Raw genomic sequence first — 16,747 nt, 5'->3', positions numbered from 1 at the left:
AAGGTTCTAAGCCCTGACCAACAGTCTCTATTTCTGAAGCAGAATTCTGGTGCATATTGATTGAATATTGATTACCCCCCTGGAATTTGTTAGAATAAGAATATGTGTTATGGTAACATGTAGAATGTTGGGCTCCTTTCTCTTTCTGGTGCATGTGCTTCTGTGTACAGGAGTGAGGGGTTCCATGACTTCCCCAAGGCTGCACACTGGATCAGGGAAGAACTTTAAGGACCTGGTGTCCCACCCAGTAAAAACTGTTTAACTCCTTGGCGACACCTTTGGAGCCCCTGAAACTTGACTCCAGCCACCAGTTGGGTATAAGTCACTGGCCTATACCATGGAGAGGAGCAGCTGGGAGAGTGAGGGTCCTTGGTTAGGTTGGTGGATCACAGGCGATGTTGTCTATCACCATGGATTGGACTCTGCTGAACAAACCTCATCCACTGGTTTCCCAGAACCTGACCTGTCTCTACCCAACTGAGTTGGGAATCCTAGGCCATGAGCCTCCTCTTGTTCTTTCCCCAGTGGTTCTCAAAGTGTGGTCCCCACCCCAGCAGCATCCTTACCACCTGGGAACTTATAGAAATGCTGGTTCTTGGGCCCACCCCAGACTAAGTGAATTGAAAACCCTGGGGTCCAGCCATCTGTGTTTTAGCAAGCAGTCTAGGTGATTCTGTTGCTTGCTAACGTTTGAGAACTACTGCTCTAACCTATATGCTTAGAGTGGAAGAACTGAGGGCTTTCGGTTCTTATCCCAGCTGGTCTCATTACCTGTGAGGCTTCAAGCAACACTCTGATTTACCTACCACCGGGAGCCTCAGTTTCTATAACGGCAGCATGAGGTGTTTACATTACCTCCCAGGTTCTTAGAGTATATTATTCTAGCTCTCAAAGTGGTTTGTCAATCCTTTCCTAAAATACAAATAAGCATGTGACTTCCCCCCTCCCCCAAACTTGCCAGGTTTCTACCCGGGGATTCCCCTTTGTGGTTTCCTTTCTGCTTGGCAGTTGGTGTAAGTTTTGATGCCAGGCATGCGGAAGGTCATTTGGGGGGAGAAAAAAACCACACACATGCATGCACGCACAACAAAAAGTGATCAGCTTATTCACCTTAGTGACAATGGCAACTGGGACTTAAGCCCTTAACAACATCAACTTTTAAACAATTAAACCTTTCCTGGTGGCTTTGGAGGGTCACAGTGTGGGTGAGTGTTTTGTTATTTGTCTCAAATCTCACACCATTGTTAATTCAGGAAACCTATGCCATGTGCCTACTCTATTATGTGCCAGATGCACCCCAGGCACACCTATGAACTGGGTATACGGGCCAGAGTCCCAGGAGGGTCCTAGTCTCTTGAGTTCCAGACTGACCTGGCCCTGGCCCATACATCCACCCTCTGATTCTTGATTAAGTTTCAGCCTTGCCACCCCAATATCATCTTCTGTCCTGTGATCTGGGGGAGGCATCCGCAGGGCTGCAGCTGCAGGGTGTGCGTTCCTCATCTGCTCATCTGGCAAAACCCTCAGCAGATGTGGAGGGGAGGCTGCTCCGGCGGCCTGAGTCGGCAGAGCCCTGGCCTCTTCTCTCTGAGGGGGTCTTTAGGGAAGAATACAGAATGCAGAGCCAACACTTTCTTGAAGCGAGCCTCCAAGCAGGGGCCTCGTGAACTCCTCTGGTCCCCTCTGTTCTACGGGTGGCACTGGGGGTGCCATGGTGCACGGAGCCAGGATGCCACAATGTATGTTGTGAGCTTCAGTAGAGGGGAGGTTGCACAGTTGGGCAGGCAGGGGAGGGCACTGTCAACCCAATCTTGGGAACTCCCGGGCTGATTCCTCACTCCTAAGTGAGACTTGCATATGAATCTGAACCCTGGCATGCTGTCCATTAAATGAAAAAGGCAGAAGTCTGTTTCATTAGAGTGCCAGGGCTCTGATTAATTACCCCTTCTGAATAAAGCTTGCTACACCTAGAACTTCCTTGACATTGGTCCCAGCTGTCACACTGCCAGCAGTTTCAAGTCCTGTTTAAACATTTAAACCACTAAATGGAAATCCCATCAGCCATGGTGCTGTGTAAGCATCATGTGCCGTTGGGGGAGTATCTTCAGACTGTTAGTAATTGCATCACTTTCCCTGGTGGAGGTGATGAACAGCCCTCAGCACAATCAGATAATGTTTATGAAAGCACCTTATAAACTGTAAAGTGCCATGTAAACATTCACTGTCTGTGTCAGGATTATGGGAAAGAGTAGAGGTCTGCCCTCACTGTTTCCCTCAAACTGTTACCTTCAGCTTTTAGAGTATAAATTGCTTTGAGGGATAAATATGAAGGAATGATTAATTCTACACCGTGCGCCAGAGAATTAGTTAGGTTGCTGGTTCTTCTATTAATTGAAGTAGCAAATATCCAAAGAGGAGCATGTTTGGGGATAAGGTAGGTCATTGGATTCAGTGTTGAGTATGCTGACTAAAATATCTATTGGATTTTTGGGTGGAAGGTGCTTGGTAGGCAGATGACAATGCAGGTCTGCCGCTCAGGAGTCATGATCTAGTATAAATTGAAGCCGTGGGAGTGATTGAGATCATCTAGGAAGAAAACGAAATAAAAAGAGAGTTGAGGAAGGAACTGAGATTCTTAGTCTTGGTTTATATCAGGATTACCTATGGAGCTTTTCAAAAAGAAAGCTTCCTAGGTCCCACCTAGATCTTCTGAATCAGACTCTCTGGGGTGGGGTCCAAACAGGTGGATTCTGATATGCACCAAAGATTGAGGACCACTGGTGTTTAAAGGATGAGCAGACGAGGAACTAGTGAGAGGCTGAAAGGTAGGTCAGAGGAAATGGGTGAGGACAAAGCAGAATCAAAGAGAACAGGAAAGGAGAGAATTTAGACCAAAAGAGGCCACCAAAGTTGGTCAGTAGGAGGCCACTGGTGACCATAGAGGAAGCATTTCAGGACACAACCTTGTGATTTCCTGTGTCCTGCGCTTGCCCAGTGTCACTGTTATCTTCTCTCCTTTGAGTCTGGTTACCATGTAGTTCAATGTGTTTTTTTACTTTCAGATCAAGTGTTCCCTCCCACGTGCAACATAGGGAAGAATTTTCTCTCCCTCAATTACCTTGCCGGGTACCTTCAGCCCAAAGCTGCAGAAGGGTGTGTGATATCCAGCCAGCCCCGAGATAAGGAAGTACACATCATTGAGTTAATCACCCCCAACTCTAACCCCTACAGGTGAGTGTGAGTGTGAGTGTGTGTGTGTTGTGTGTGTTTTCTGAACTAAGAGATGAAAACAAAGATCTGATATGACTTGATATGATTCTGACTTGAGACAGGGAGAGGCTTAGCCATCCCTCGTGTGAGGGGGAGGAAGCCACTGATGCTTTGGGTGAGATTCACAGAAGCTTTGAAGAAGGGAGTAAAGGTACCGGTGTCATATTTTATTTTCTGCATCTGTCTCTAGATCCCATATATCCCAGATGAGTTCTGAAGCCTAATTTGAACTTCTTGGTATAGTCATCCATTGGTGTCTGTGGAAGGTTGGTTTCAGATCTCCCTCGGATACCAAAACCCATAGATGCTCAAGTCCTTTGTATAAAATGGCATAGTATTTGCATATAACCTACGCACATTCTCCTGTATACTTTAAATCGTCTCTAGATTACTTATCATACCTAATACAATATGTAAATAGTTGTAAATACAATGTAAATAGTTGCCTGCATGTGGCAAATTCAAGTTTTACTTTCTGGAACTTCCTGGAATTTTTTTTTTTCCCAATATTTTCCATCCGTGGTTGGTTGAATCTTCAGATGTGGAACCTGCAGATACAGAGGGTGGACTGTACTAGTTATAGAACAGTCACTCTTACTCCATTATTATCTCCTTTGACTGAGGTTATCCCTGTTAAGAAAATTACAAAATGTGCCTTGTTGACATAATTATTATTTTGACAATATTATGTGGTTTTTTTTTAATATTATGTTTTTTAACAGATTCCTGTTTATAGTGTCCTCAGAGCACTTTTGCACTCATAACTGTTTAAATCTGTGTGTGAATGTGTGTTTGTGTGTGTGTCACAGGAGTGGCCCTTCATGGTGACACACCAAAGAGCCATTAGATACCACTTACCTCTCTCTCTCTCACCCCCACCGTCCTGCCCCAGGACTGGAAATTTAACTCTATCAAGAATGATTGTGGAATTTAAGAAAGAAAGAAAAGGGAGAAAGTAGGCCTTTCTCCCACTTTCACCGGCATTTCATGGGGACTAGTGAGTTAAAATGTAAATTTATATTATAGAAGGATTTCACAGTTAAAATTCTAATGAAACTTTGATTTCAAAAGTGATTAAACTACCAATCGGTTTTGGTAGGGTTGGAAATGGAATTCTGTTCCATGTAAAGAATTTGTGGAAAATTAAAAGGGAATGGGAATAGAAGCGATCTGGCATATGTGCTTAGATATAAGCCTGAGGCTTCATTTGAGTACTGTATATCATTCATTTTGCGGTTTACAAGTGTGTAAAACCAAGATGGAAATAAAGACTTTCCCCTAAATCCAGAATGACAGAGATGTTATTGTTTGGTAAAAATTCTCTTTTATACTGGATTCTTAGAAGTTTGGATTGTATTCATTAATTTTCCAGTAATCACTTGGTTGACCATCTGTTTTTTTATTTTAATAACTGTATATCCAGAAGTTTGGGAAAGTAAATGCAGATATGATTTTGTGACAAATGTTAATGGCTTAAGCACACCTTATATAAGTCAAGAAATTCTCTAGCCTTCTGCCTCTTATTTTATTCTGAAGCTTCCTCACTGCTTTACTGCCTCCCTCTTCCATCCACCCTGTCATCCCACTCACCAAACTGCCGCCCACTACTGCTCTGAAGGATTTTGAGCATATAGCAGTTTAGAATGTTACACATCAAAGGTGCTGGAGGCTGAAAAAGCAGCAGTTCTGCTTCAGAAGTAAACTCTCCGGGTTTGTTCACGTCCATTTCAAACAGTGGCTGCCGCATCATACAGGGAGATCACAGAGAGATCAGCTCTGCTTTGCATCCACCTGGAGGGGTGGGATAGGGAGGGTGGGAGGGAGACACATGAGGGAGGAGATATGGGGATCTGTGTATACGTATAGCTGATTCACTTTGTTATACAGCAGAAACTAACGCACCACTGTAAAGCAATTATACTCCAATGAAGATGTTAAAAACAAAAACAAAAAAAGTGGCTGCGTTAAGTAACCACCTTTTTTTTCTTTTTTCAACAAAGAGAAAAAGTTTAGTGGCTAATTGTCCACAGGCATATTTTTCTATTGTTATGTAAAACCATTTTGTTATGTGTGCACTAACAATCTGTTTTGCACATGTCATTTGCCTGGGATCAACTCCAGCTTTTTAATCAACTGGCCAGACGCTGGAAACATGAAGACTTGGAAGAGGGGAAGATAGTTGCAACTTTCTGGCATTTGGGTCCTAACTCTGCCTTTGTTTTCCATTCACAGTGCTTTCCAGGTGGATATCATAATTGACATAAGACCTTCTCGAAAGGATCCTGAGGTGGTCAAAGATCTCATCCTGATCTTGAAGTGCAAAAAGTCTGTCAACTGGGTGATCAAATCTTTTGATATTAAGGGAAACCTGAAAGTTATCGTAAGTTAGTTAAGCGTTTCTTTGTTTTGATGAATGGTGGTAATTTAAGCTGTGTTTGTATTTTTGTGAAGTTTCTCTCTGTTATTTTTCACTTTATAAAAGAGGCTGCTCCTTGGCTTCTCCTGACAAGGGCGGGCGGGGTGGTAGTTAAAAACATGGTCTTTGGGGTCAGTACAGACCCAGATTTAAGTTCAGACTCTGCCATTTACAAACTCTGACCTTGGGCAAGCTCCTTAACCTCTCTGGACCCCACTTGCCTCATTTGTGAAATTCCTGGAATGTATTAGTGTGCTTCCCAGACTTAGTAAGTATAAAATAATGAACACAAGCCTTTCATGGCTGAGAGCCCTGTAGGGGCCTCAGTGTCATGGTCCTAAATTTCAGCTCTCACTTTGGGGTTGGGTACTGAAGGAAGCTGTGGGAAATCAGCTGACTCCAGCCCATTTTTCTTTTTGAGATAAATAGTTGGTATTGGCATGTCTTTTTTGCTTGCTTCTAAGGGTGAAACACTGATAAAAGCATTATAGCCATGGAGAGGTTAGTGAGAGGATGCTGGAAAAGCATCCCCCAGCCTGTTCCCTAAGCATTATATTTCATGAAGGAAATATACTTAAGAAGTTTAGCTGGGTGGCATGACAGGCAAACAGTAGCTAGTTTCCTGAAAAGATGAATGTTGAAATTTGGTAAAATAAATCTTTTTCAAGTCTTTAGGGAGATAACTCTTTGACAGAACATTGGAGCAAATTATATTGAAAGTTAAAGAAGAATTGCCCCTCCTCATTTTTAAGAAGATAATCACCTCTTTAGCATCTCTTTCGTGGGCTCAAATTTTTGTGCATTTTCTTTTATAAAAACCGTGGCCAATTCCTCTTTCAGTACCTGCATTGAATCAACTGGAGTGGGTTTTACGTTTTCACTATTTGGGGAGAGGGATACCTTTGGCGTTGGTATTATTCATTCATGGCACCTTCCGTGTGATAATGCAGTGACAGAGCCAACGGTCCCCTGGGCAGCGTCATGTACAAGCATTTGCCAGGGGCATCGGGCAAAGCCGTGAGCACACACATCATAATTTTAAAGTAATCATTTCTGGTTCCTGTGGGGTTGTTGTTGTTTTTTTTTTTTTTAACTTTGAGAGGATCCCAGTGAGCCGTCATGTGTAATGGTGATACATTAATTTGGTATTGAGCACAGAGCCCAGCAGTGATTTTCTGAAGTCAGAGCTGTTTTGATTGTCTTCCCTGGCATGGCCTGAGGGGTGTTGGTGACCAGGAGTGTCTGCAGCCTTTGCTGCCTGGCACACCAACCAAATGTTTTTAATTTCAGAATAACAAAAACAGGAAAGGGAATCATGCTTTGAAAGGCAAAAACATACGGTACATTTTAATTCCCTGCTGGAGTTCTTGTGTAAATGTTCTTTTGGCCCTGACCCTTCAATGGCTCTTTCTCTCCCTGAGTATGTGTGCCTGGTCCATGGCCGTCCTGGAGTTCACTTTGAACATCCCCACTTCTCATATGAATCAGAAAGGCTAGAAATGAGATTGCTCATCCCAGTGCAAGATCTGTTTATATTGCTCTCCTTGGCCGTACTCCTGTTCCAGGCCAATTTTGGACAATGCATGACAACATTGCTAAACAATTAGGTAATGTTTCATGATGTTCTTTTTTATTCTCCCAACCAGTTTCATGCTTTGTGATTTCTTAACTGCTGTCTCAGATGTGAATTCTGACTGTGCTGGGAGGAATAGTTACCTGCTAATAAAAGGCTGCTAATAAAAGGGTGGAGTGGAAAGAATCCTGGCTTTGGGGCCAGAAAGGGCTGGATTCAAATCCCATTTCCAATTGCCATTACTCCCAGTTGATACTGGGCAGTCTCATTAAATTCTGGGTCTGTTTCCTTTCCTATGAAATGGGTACGATGATAATACTCACCTAGAGAGTTCTTGTGAGGTTTAGCAGAGTCCATTCATTCATTCAACAAGTATTTGTTAAGTGTGTCCTGGGTATTTCATCTAAAGCACTCAGCATACTGCCTGCACATGGTGAGTTCTCAGCTACATGTACTACGTAGCTTCTGTGAGCCTCAGGTTCCCCTTCTCTAGAAAGGAATAGTAATGCCCAGTCCTTATATTTTGGAGGAGAATTAAATAACACATGTAAAGCTCTTAGCACAGTGCCTGCCATAAAAAGGAGGGTTCATCTTTCTTCTATTAACAACTCTTTAAAAGTTTGTCTGTAGGAGCAATTAACAAAGTGAAGACAAGGACAAATGTCCACTAAAAGAATTGTATGGAACTTGATGGGGTAAATTTAAAGAAGAGCATGCAGACATAGAGAACGGATGTGTGGACACCGGGCGGGGGTGGGGTGGGGTGAATTGGGAGATTGGGATTGACGTATGTGCGCTGCCATGTGTGAAACAGATGCTAGTGGGAACCTGCTGTACAGCACAGGGAGCTCAGCTCGGTGCTCTGTGATGACCTATATGGGTGGGATGGGGGGGGTGGGAGGGAGATCCAAGAGGGAGAGGATATATGTATACATGTAGCTGATTCACTTCGTTGTACAGCAGAAACTAACACAACATTGTAAAGCAACTATACCCCAATTAAAAAACCAAAACAAAACAAAACATAGGTGCGTGCGTGTGTGTATATGTGTGTCAGGAATGGGACCTGGGTAGAATGCACCCTCCAAAAGACAGGATGGTCCTAAGAGACACAAAGGGTTGTGTGCTGGAGCCAGATGGGACTACTACAAGTGTCCACATTACATCGCCATGCCCAGCTCTGGCTTTTAATTCAGGGCCCTTATGGACCATGCATAATCACATTTTGGAAGAACCTCCAACACATAAAAGAATAGATGGAGATAACTTGTTAGAAATTTCCTGTTGTATTATTTCACATGGCCTCAGGGCTTCAAGTTTGGAAATAGTGAGTTTATTCTTAGAAAAGACATTTTTTAATCCCAGTGGGAATATGCACAACTCTCTGCCTAACCCGTCCCCCAGATGCCCCCTCCCAGACATCAGCAGTTTTGATGCAGGTGTGTTGGGTGGTGGGAGAGAGGGGAAGCCGCTCAGACTCTACTTAGCTCATCGGCCTTTGTGAAGATACGAGTGGGAAATGGCAGTGGTATTTGAGACCTCCTTGAACACTCCCATAGGAAGTAGCTATACTGGGGCCTTGGAAAAGCCTGGGGACTCCCAGAAATACAGGATGAGGAATTCACTCATTGCCGGGAACCAACTTGCCTGCCATTGTCCCAAACCTTGCTGCTTTACGAATGCGTAGGTAGATTTCTAGCCTTGTAAGTCACGAGGTGTCATGAGTATGAGTTGTACTGACAGCTCCTAGAGTTAATGTGGAAAGGTGGAAACAAGTCATTCCATATTGTTACAAAAAGGATAGGTGGCAGTTATGATGATAGTATTCTGGAAATACAGTATTTTCTCAGCTGTCCAACAACATGAAAGACTAGTGCAGATGAGGCCAAGCGGTATTGTTTAGGCCAATGTTGCAACTCCAGCCAGTCAAAACAACAGGCTACCTTGAAAGGCTGGAAGAAGCTGTGCTGAAGAAAATGCTATTGACTCAGTGAATAAGAAGTTCTAAGAACAAATTGGATCCTTCTTTACTTCATTTTAGTTTCCTTCTTTCCTTCCTTTCTCCCTCTCTCCCTCTCTCCCTTCGTTTCTTCTTTCCCTTTCCCTAAGGAATTTTCTCTGAAGGAGTTTTCTCTGAATCCCAGTAAGAATAGAATAATCCAAACCTGTGAAACTGAGGGTTTTTTTGCAAATGGCTACAGAACTTGGTTAAAGCTCTCTGTGGTCCCTTGCATGCATCACTGTGACTGGCCAGTCTGGCAGTTTTTCCTCAGATAAGCACTTTGGGTAGTAGAAGAATATACTGGGTGAGATCCTTTAAGCTTTGAATTGAAAATGTGTGTCCTCAGCCAATATCTCACAACCAGAGAGGCCAAGAGAACTTAGAGGCTGTGAATCTTCTATGGTTTTACAGTGGGAAAGGATTAATATTTAGTCATGTTAGGGGCAAACAGAATGGGAAACAAATGGGGAATTTAGGAAAAATGCTGCATGTATGCAGAAGAAAATAATTGGGCATGGAAATTAAAGTGATTTTTATATGGCATGAGATGGCATAATCTGCCTGCTGGAAGGGCCTTCCAGCCCTGTTGGAGCAGTTGTTGAAAATGTGGTGACTTCGCTTTGGGGTGCCCCCTGCAGCATTCAGCTCCCTCACCGTCTGAGAAGATCACTGCTGTAGGATCAGAAGGTGATGTGAAATTTACCTTCCATGTCCTTGTTACTCAGAGTCCTTTTATATCCTGGAAATCCTGGAAAGATTTCTGTCATTCAGTTTTAAGTTTGTAACTGATTACCAAGTGAAAGTTAATTTTAACAGTTACTTGTACTGCCGGATAAAAATATTGGTATTATACACAATGGAATATTACTCAGCCATAAAAAGAAATGAAATTGAGTTATTTGTAGTGAGATGGATGGACCTAGAGTCTGTCATACAGAGTGAAGTAAGTCAGAAAGAGAAAAACAAATACCGTATGCTAACACATATATATGGAATCTAAAAAAGGTTATGAAGAACCTAGGGACAGGACAGGAATAAAGACACAGATGTAGAGAATTGACTTGAGGACACGGGATGGGGGAAGGGTAAGCTGGGAGGAAGTGAGAGAGTGGCATGGACATATATACACTACCAAATGTAAGATAGATAGCTAGTGAGAAGCAGCCACATAGCACAGGGAGATCAGCTCGGTGTTTTGTGACCACCTAGAGGGGTGGGATAGGGAGGGTGGGAGGGAGACACAAGAGGATGGAGATATGGGGATACATGTATAAGTATAGCTGATTCACTTTGTTATAAAGCAGAAACTAACACAACATTGTGAAGCAATTATACTCCAATAAAGATGTTTAAAATATATATGTGTATATATATATATATATATATATATATATGTACTTAGAGGGATGGTAACTTAATTAATATTTTAAACCATAAAATCTGAGCATATTCTGTTAATAGAATTGGCAGATGTATACAGTTACAGGCTTCCTAAATTGATCATAAATTATAAATGAAGTATGAACATTGACTGTTTGACCGTGTGGAATTCAGTAGTTTACAAAGGTGGGATAGTCTCCACAGTGAAGTAACTAAGTTGTGCCTTCTTTCATTTAACTCTAGGGTATAGGATTTGGGGAAAATATAACATGTACACCTGTATACTTTATATATAATTTTAAATAAAAATAAGGAAAAGTTTGGTATCATATTTGGTGTGTGTGTTAATAAAATTTAAACATTAGCTCTGTAGTGACATACTAGGTATGCTTATGATAGTTTATCAACCAATGACAAAAATGATTATACCATTTGTATCAACATAAGCAACCCAAATGGTATAACCAGTCAGCATGAGTTTCTTAATCTGCTGTTAACAGATTTTCACATCAGTATTCTCAGCCCAAGGAAAGTAGGGATCAAAAGAGTAAATAGTTCTTTCATACACAATAGAGAATCTATTTGTTTCAGATATTAAGGCACTGTTTAATTTCATACACTCATGAGTGAAATTTTACTATTGTCTTCAGGCTCCTAACAGTATTGGCTTTGGGAAGGAAAGTGAAAGATCCATGATAATGACCAAATCAATAAGAGATGACATTCCTTCAACCCAAGAGAGTCTGGTCAAGTGGGCTTTGGACAATGGCTGTAGTCCAGTAACATCATACACAGTGGCTCCTGTGGCTAATAGATTTCATCTTCGGCTTGAAAACAATGGTAAGTATGATTTTTTTTTTTTTTTTGTATAAAAAATATCCCCCAAATGAGTTTTCCAATGAGGAACTCTCATTTCAGCTTATATGGTGCTGTTTTTCTGTTGCAAATTTTAATGATTCATTCACTACTTTTCACTATAAAGCTTAAAGTTATATAGAATTGTGCTAGATTATTTTGGGGAAATTATCTTTAATATAGTTTTTTTGTAACAGAGTTTATTGCGTGTTGGAAAACTTAGTTATAGATCACTTTCGCTGTGCTTATATTAAGGATAAATTATCCTGGGTTCTTTTCTCAGAGGTACCTAATGATCACTTTTGGCTGATACACAGAGGGGTTGGGCCTGCAGGAGAGAAGTCTTAGTTCAGGCTGGATCTTATAGGAAAATAGTCATGAGTACTCGTGCTTTCTCATACTCATCCAGAGGGAATGCAGGAGTTATTATCCCACTTTGATGGAGGAAAAAGCAGAGGCTTAACAAGTTCTTAAGGTTCTCCAGAATCTGATCGGTAGTAAGACTTGAAACCCAGGTTTTCTGATCCCCAGACCTCTTGCTTACCACACAGTACCACTACTGAGTGCAGTGCCGGTAGAATGAAGGTTAGGAGTACAGGTTCAAGTCCCAGCCCTGCCATTTGTTCACTGTTTGGAAGTTGCTTAACCTCTGAACCTCAGATTCCTTCTCAGTCATATGAGGGAAACAATAGGCCCACCTCGAAGGGTGGTTGTGAAGGGGTTTTTTTAAATCAAAGTACAAATTAAAAACCTCCAAACCTCTAACTTCTTTTGGACCCATACAACTGTGCCATCCTTTTCAAAAAAATAGTATCTAAGGAGAGCCAACATCCACTGTCATCCTCATTCCCAACTCCCACTGAGATGGATTGACCTCAAGCATACGTCGGTTGGCTTTGGATAGTAGATGTAGAGAATACTGGGAAAAAATTTTTTTCTTTAAATTGTTGAAAATATGACGGAATAGTGAGTATGGATTGTATGGAAATATGTCTCTCCCTTTGAAGGAATAACTGTGCCTAAGCAGCTTTTTCTTTCTTCCTTTGGGACTAGGTTCTAAAAGGCCAGGGTACCCAGATACGTGTTAGAATTTAGCGCTCAAAAAGGAGGTAGCAGGGCTTCCCTGGTGGCGCAGTGGTTGGGAGTCCGCCTGCCGATGCAGGGGACGCGGGTTCGTGCCCTGGTCCAGGAGGATCCCACGTGCCGCGGAGCGGCTGGGCCCGTGAGCCATGGCCGCTGAGCCTGCGCGTCCGGAGCCTGTGCTCCGCAACGGGAGAGGCCACAGCAGTGAGAGGCCCAGGTACCGCAAAAAAAAAAAAAAAAAAGGAGGTAGCAAAATCATTTCAAAATACCAATACTGTTTCAAGAAATCTTTAGAGAAACTGTTCTAAAGAATCTCTAGGTTCAAGGAAAGTATTTCATTGGCATTTGAATGGAATAATATTGTCCCACATAACTTATTCAAATAGTAGATTTGTATAGCTTGAAGGGCCTTCGAAATCATCTAATCCAGTGGTTCTTAATCTTGGCTCCACATTGGAATCACATGGGGAGCTTTAAAACATAATGATTTAAAGAGAGTTCAGTTTTTAATTGGCCTGGGATGCAGCCTGAGCTTAGGGATTTTCTTTTTTAAGCTCCCACAGTGATTTTAATGTGCAGCCAAAGTTGAGAACCACTGATCTAATCCAACCTCTTAATCTTAAAAATTGGGAAACTGAGGCACAGAGAGGTAGACCACTTACCCAAAGCCATTCAACCAGTTAGAAAGAACATCAGCACTAGAATTCAGGCTTCCAGGTTCCTCATCTCTTTTATACATTGCTTGTTAAGAGTAATTTTACACATGCCCATTCTTTGCTAATTTCTCCTGTTCTTGCCTCTAATGATATGATTGTGGCCTGGCAGCAAACACTGATGATGTTTTGCCTTCTTCTCTTACCAGCAGAGGAGATGAGAGATGAGGAAGTCCATACCATCCCTCCTGAGCTACGGATCCTGCTGGACCCTGGCAACCTGCCTGCCCTGGACAACCCCCGCGTCCGGGGAAGGGGAGGCCAAAACGGAGGTTTCCCCTTTCCCTTCCCCGATATCTCCAGGAGAGGCTGGAAGGAAGGGGGAGAAGATGGGATCCCTCGGCCAAAGGACCCTGTCATCCCCAGCATACAACTGTTTCCTGGTCCCAGAGAGGCCGAGGAGGTGCAGGGGAGCATGGATGTTGCCCTGTCAGTCAAATGTGACAATGAAAAGATGACTGTGGCTATAGAAAAGGATTCATTTCAGGTGGGTGCAGTTTCTTAAAGGAGAGAAGGGAAGGCTACCTCCCTCCCCATCTTGCCTCAGCCTGTGTTGGTTATTTCCAGCTCTTTCACTTTTGAACTCCAGAGATTTGATACTGTTTTCTCAGTTGGATGGGCTCACTTCCCCTTGGCTGTGATTCTCACCCAGTTCCTGTTGTTCTCAGTGAGGGGGGTTCCAGATCCTTGTGTGTCAATATTTTGCTATTGAATTTCCAAGGCCAACAAACACAATTCTGGGGCTGTTGAGAGATGGTAGGCTGAAAGGAGGTAAGGGGGGAGGGGAAGTACAGGCCTCCAGCAACTTGGAAGGCCTGGACTTGCAACTTGGAAGACCAGGCAAAATGTGTTAACTGCACGCTGTAGAATGGCCTGTGGGCCCCCCTTCATGTCTTCGGTCGTTGTTGTTTCAGGCCAGAGGCTACTCCGGGATGGAGCTCACCCTGTTGGATCCCACATGCAAGGCCAAGATGAATGGCACCCACTTCATTTTGGAGTCTCCCCTGAATGGCTGTGGGACTCGGCACCGGCGATCAGTCCCTTACGGTGTGGTTTACTACAACTCCGTGAGTGTTCTCCAGTACAAAGCTTTCCCTTTGCCAGAGCCTTGCTGGGTGTTACCTTGAAATTAGTCTTAAGACTTCTAGGAAAGTGAGGAGGGTCTGAACAAAGCCAAGTGTCAGTTCTCAACAAAATGGGATGTAGTATGACCCTGAACTCTTCTATTTGTTTTGTTGGTGAGTCTGTGGGCGTTGGGAGGCCCTGTTTTCTCGGCTGGAGCATTTGTGATGATCTTTCCCACCCTTCCTTCCATCTCCTCTTGGCAGCGTTTCACTGGCAAGGTGATTATGACTTTTTTCTGGCTAACCTGCAGGCTCGGATGGCCTGGTCCACAGAAGGATAAAATCCAAGCCCTTGGGCTATGAGTGAGCACCTCCATACAACTGAGCTAACCAGAGCCGTGGGCTCTCTGGCCTCATCTGAGTCTTGTCTAGAAGTAGGAGAACTTCTCCCTCCCTCATGAACAAAAGAACCAGAAGAGAGAAGTCTGAAAAGGTCATTCAAGAAAGTGTTAAATCTCTCTCCATCTCTAAGAAAGACCCTAAATTGAAGAAAATCTTCCATTTTTGAAGTTACCCCGAGAGAGATTCCACAGATTCCCCCAATGATAATCCATTGCAATAGCTACCCTTCGCTTTCCAGACATGATTCTTGTCAGAATCTTGTCAGAACAGATTCATCTAAATCTGTTCTTATAGAGATGGACACTTAACAGTGAATGTTGAAAGAATTTGAACATGAAATTTCAAAAGGACTTTAAAGTGATAATTTTGCAATTTGAGTTGTACTTTGGATGGTAGAAATAGCTTGGACATGGTGTGTGTGTCTGCACTCAGCGCCTACCCCAGCTTTGGCTTGGCATGGGGAGACCCTGACTCCTCTGTTTATTCCACTGCCAGTCAACAGATAGGCTCAACCTAGCCAGAGAAGACACTGGCTCTCTGGTCAGTGTGGCTCACGTGGAGACTGACTGTCCTGTGAGCCAAGGTTATTGTTCCTCAGACAATCTTAGAATGTTTGAGCTGGAAAGAGCCCTAAGCTGATCTCATTCAACGTCCTCATTTCACAGGTGAGGAAATGGAACTCCAGGGAGTTAAGAGACTTGCTTGGATTTGAGAGACTAGTTAACAGTAGAGCCAGGACCGAATCCAGCTTCCGGACCTCTCATCCACTAATCTTCCCCCAACTCTAGGTAGTGGCAATTACTCTCCCTTTGTTACTGAAATCATTTATTAACCTTTGACTTCTATGATGAACCCTCTTCTGCCAATTCCAACACTAATTTTCTTGCAGTTATCCAATTTTTCCAGATGTAATGAATGTCATATATTACTGGTATATTTGATTTTGGAATTTTAAACTTTTATCTAAATTAATGCCAATAAGAGGCCATGGTAATCAGTCTGTTAAGTAAAGAAAACGTGCCATCTGCCTCAGGAGAGAAAGGTATATTCATCCTTTTTTTTTTTAAATTATGATAGGGTAAGTCATAACCTAACTGACTTCAGTTGTATCAGTACTTTCTTTTGAGGGCCTGGTAAAGGATAGAGAGGCAGTTTTCCTTCATTTTCTTCCCATTCACCTCTTCAGTGGCTACTTTAACTATTTCTTCCAGTTATAATTGTTTGTAGTAATTTTCAGACTTAATATGTATTTTTGTTTTGCAACATATTAAAAATCTAAGGACGTGGAGTGAAAAATCAAACAAAAAGTACAACTATCCTATATATGCAAAGAAATTAGGAGTTAATTTATGGAGTCCTGGTCCTTGGGTGAATTTTTTCATCTTATCTGGAGCTAACCTAGGAATAATCATTTCAACCAGTGTTAAGAGAGGTTGTCATAGCATAAAACATGATGTTCTTTCCTACATCTATACACCATACAAAAGATATATTGGGGGACTTCCCTGTGGCACAGTGGTTAAGAATCCGCCTGCCAATGCAGGGGACACGGGTTCGAGCCCTGGTCAGGGAAGAGACCACATGCCGCGGAACAACTAAGCCCGTGCGCCACAACTACTGAGCCTGCGCTCTAGAGCCCATGAGCCACAACTACTGAGCCTACGCGCCACAACTGCTGAAGCCCGCATGCCTATAGAGCCCTTACTCGCCACAGCTAGAGAAAGCCCACATGCAGCAATGAAGACCCAATGCAGCCAAAAATAAATAAATAAATTTATTTTAAAAAAAAAGATATATTGGGGAGATGGAGGAGTGCAGGAGTAAAAGTAAGGAGAGAATGGCTCAATAGTAAACATCAGGTCCTTTGCTTCTAACTCAAACCAAACTTGATCAAATCTTGACAGATACAAATTACAGGACTCCTTGGATTAACCAAATCAGTATTTCTTAGAGTTTTCAATATAAAGGTTCCTAAGGAGACCCCCTTCC

At 42.7% G+C, this 16,747-nt stretch overlaps 1 protein-coding gene across 12 annotated transcripts in view; it reads left to right on the top strand.

The window, feature by feature from the left end:
• The window catches only part of TGFBR3 (transforming growth factor beta receptor 3), a 205,396-nt gene that overhangs the window by 154,831 nt on the left and 33,818 nt on the right, over positions 1-16,747 (top strand). For 9 of the 12 annotated variants that reach the window (XM_067726882.1, XM_067726879.1, XM_067726886.1 and 6 more), the window contains 5 exons: positions 3,063-3,231; positions 5,503-5,650; positions 11,292-11,481; positions 13,442-13,779; positions 14,207-14,359. In XM_067726882.1, coding sequence (XP_067582983.1) covers positions 3,063-3,231; positions 5,503-5,650; positions 11,292-11,481; positions 13,442-13,779; positions 14,207-14,359 — 998 coding nt within the window. The remainder of the gene's footprint in view (positions 1-3,062; positions 3,232-5,502; positions 5,651-11,291; positions 11,482-13,441; positions 13,780-14,206; positions 14,360-16,747) is intronic. The other 3 variants (XM_067726881.1, XM_067726887.1, XM_067726885.1) reach the window with 1 other exon arrangement.

Source organism: Pseudorca crassidens, chromosome 2 (genome assembly GCF_039906515.1).
Source record: "Pseudorca crassidens isolate mPseCra1 chromosome 2, mPseCra1.hap1, whole genome shotgun sequence".
Lineage (NCBI taxonomy): Eukaryota > Metazoa > Chordata > Mammalia > Artiodactyla > Delphinidae > Pseudorca > Pseudorca crassidens.
This window is presented reverse-complemented; position numbering and strand designations above follow the sequence as displayed.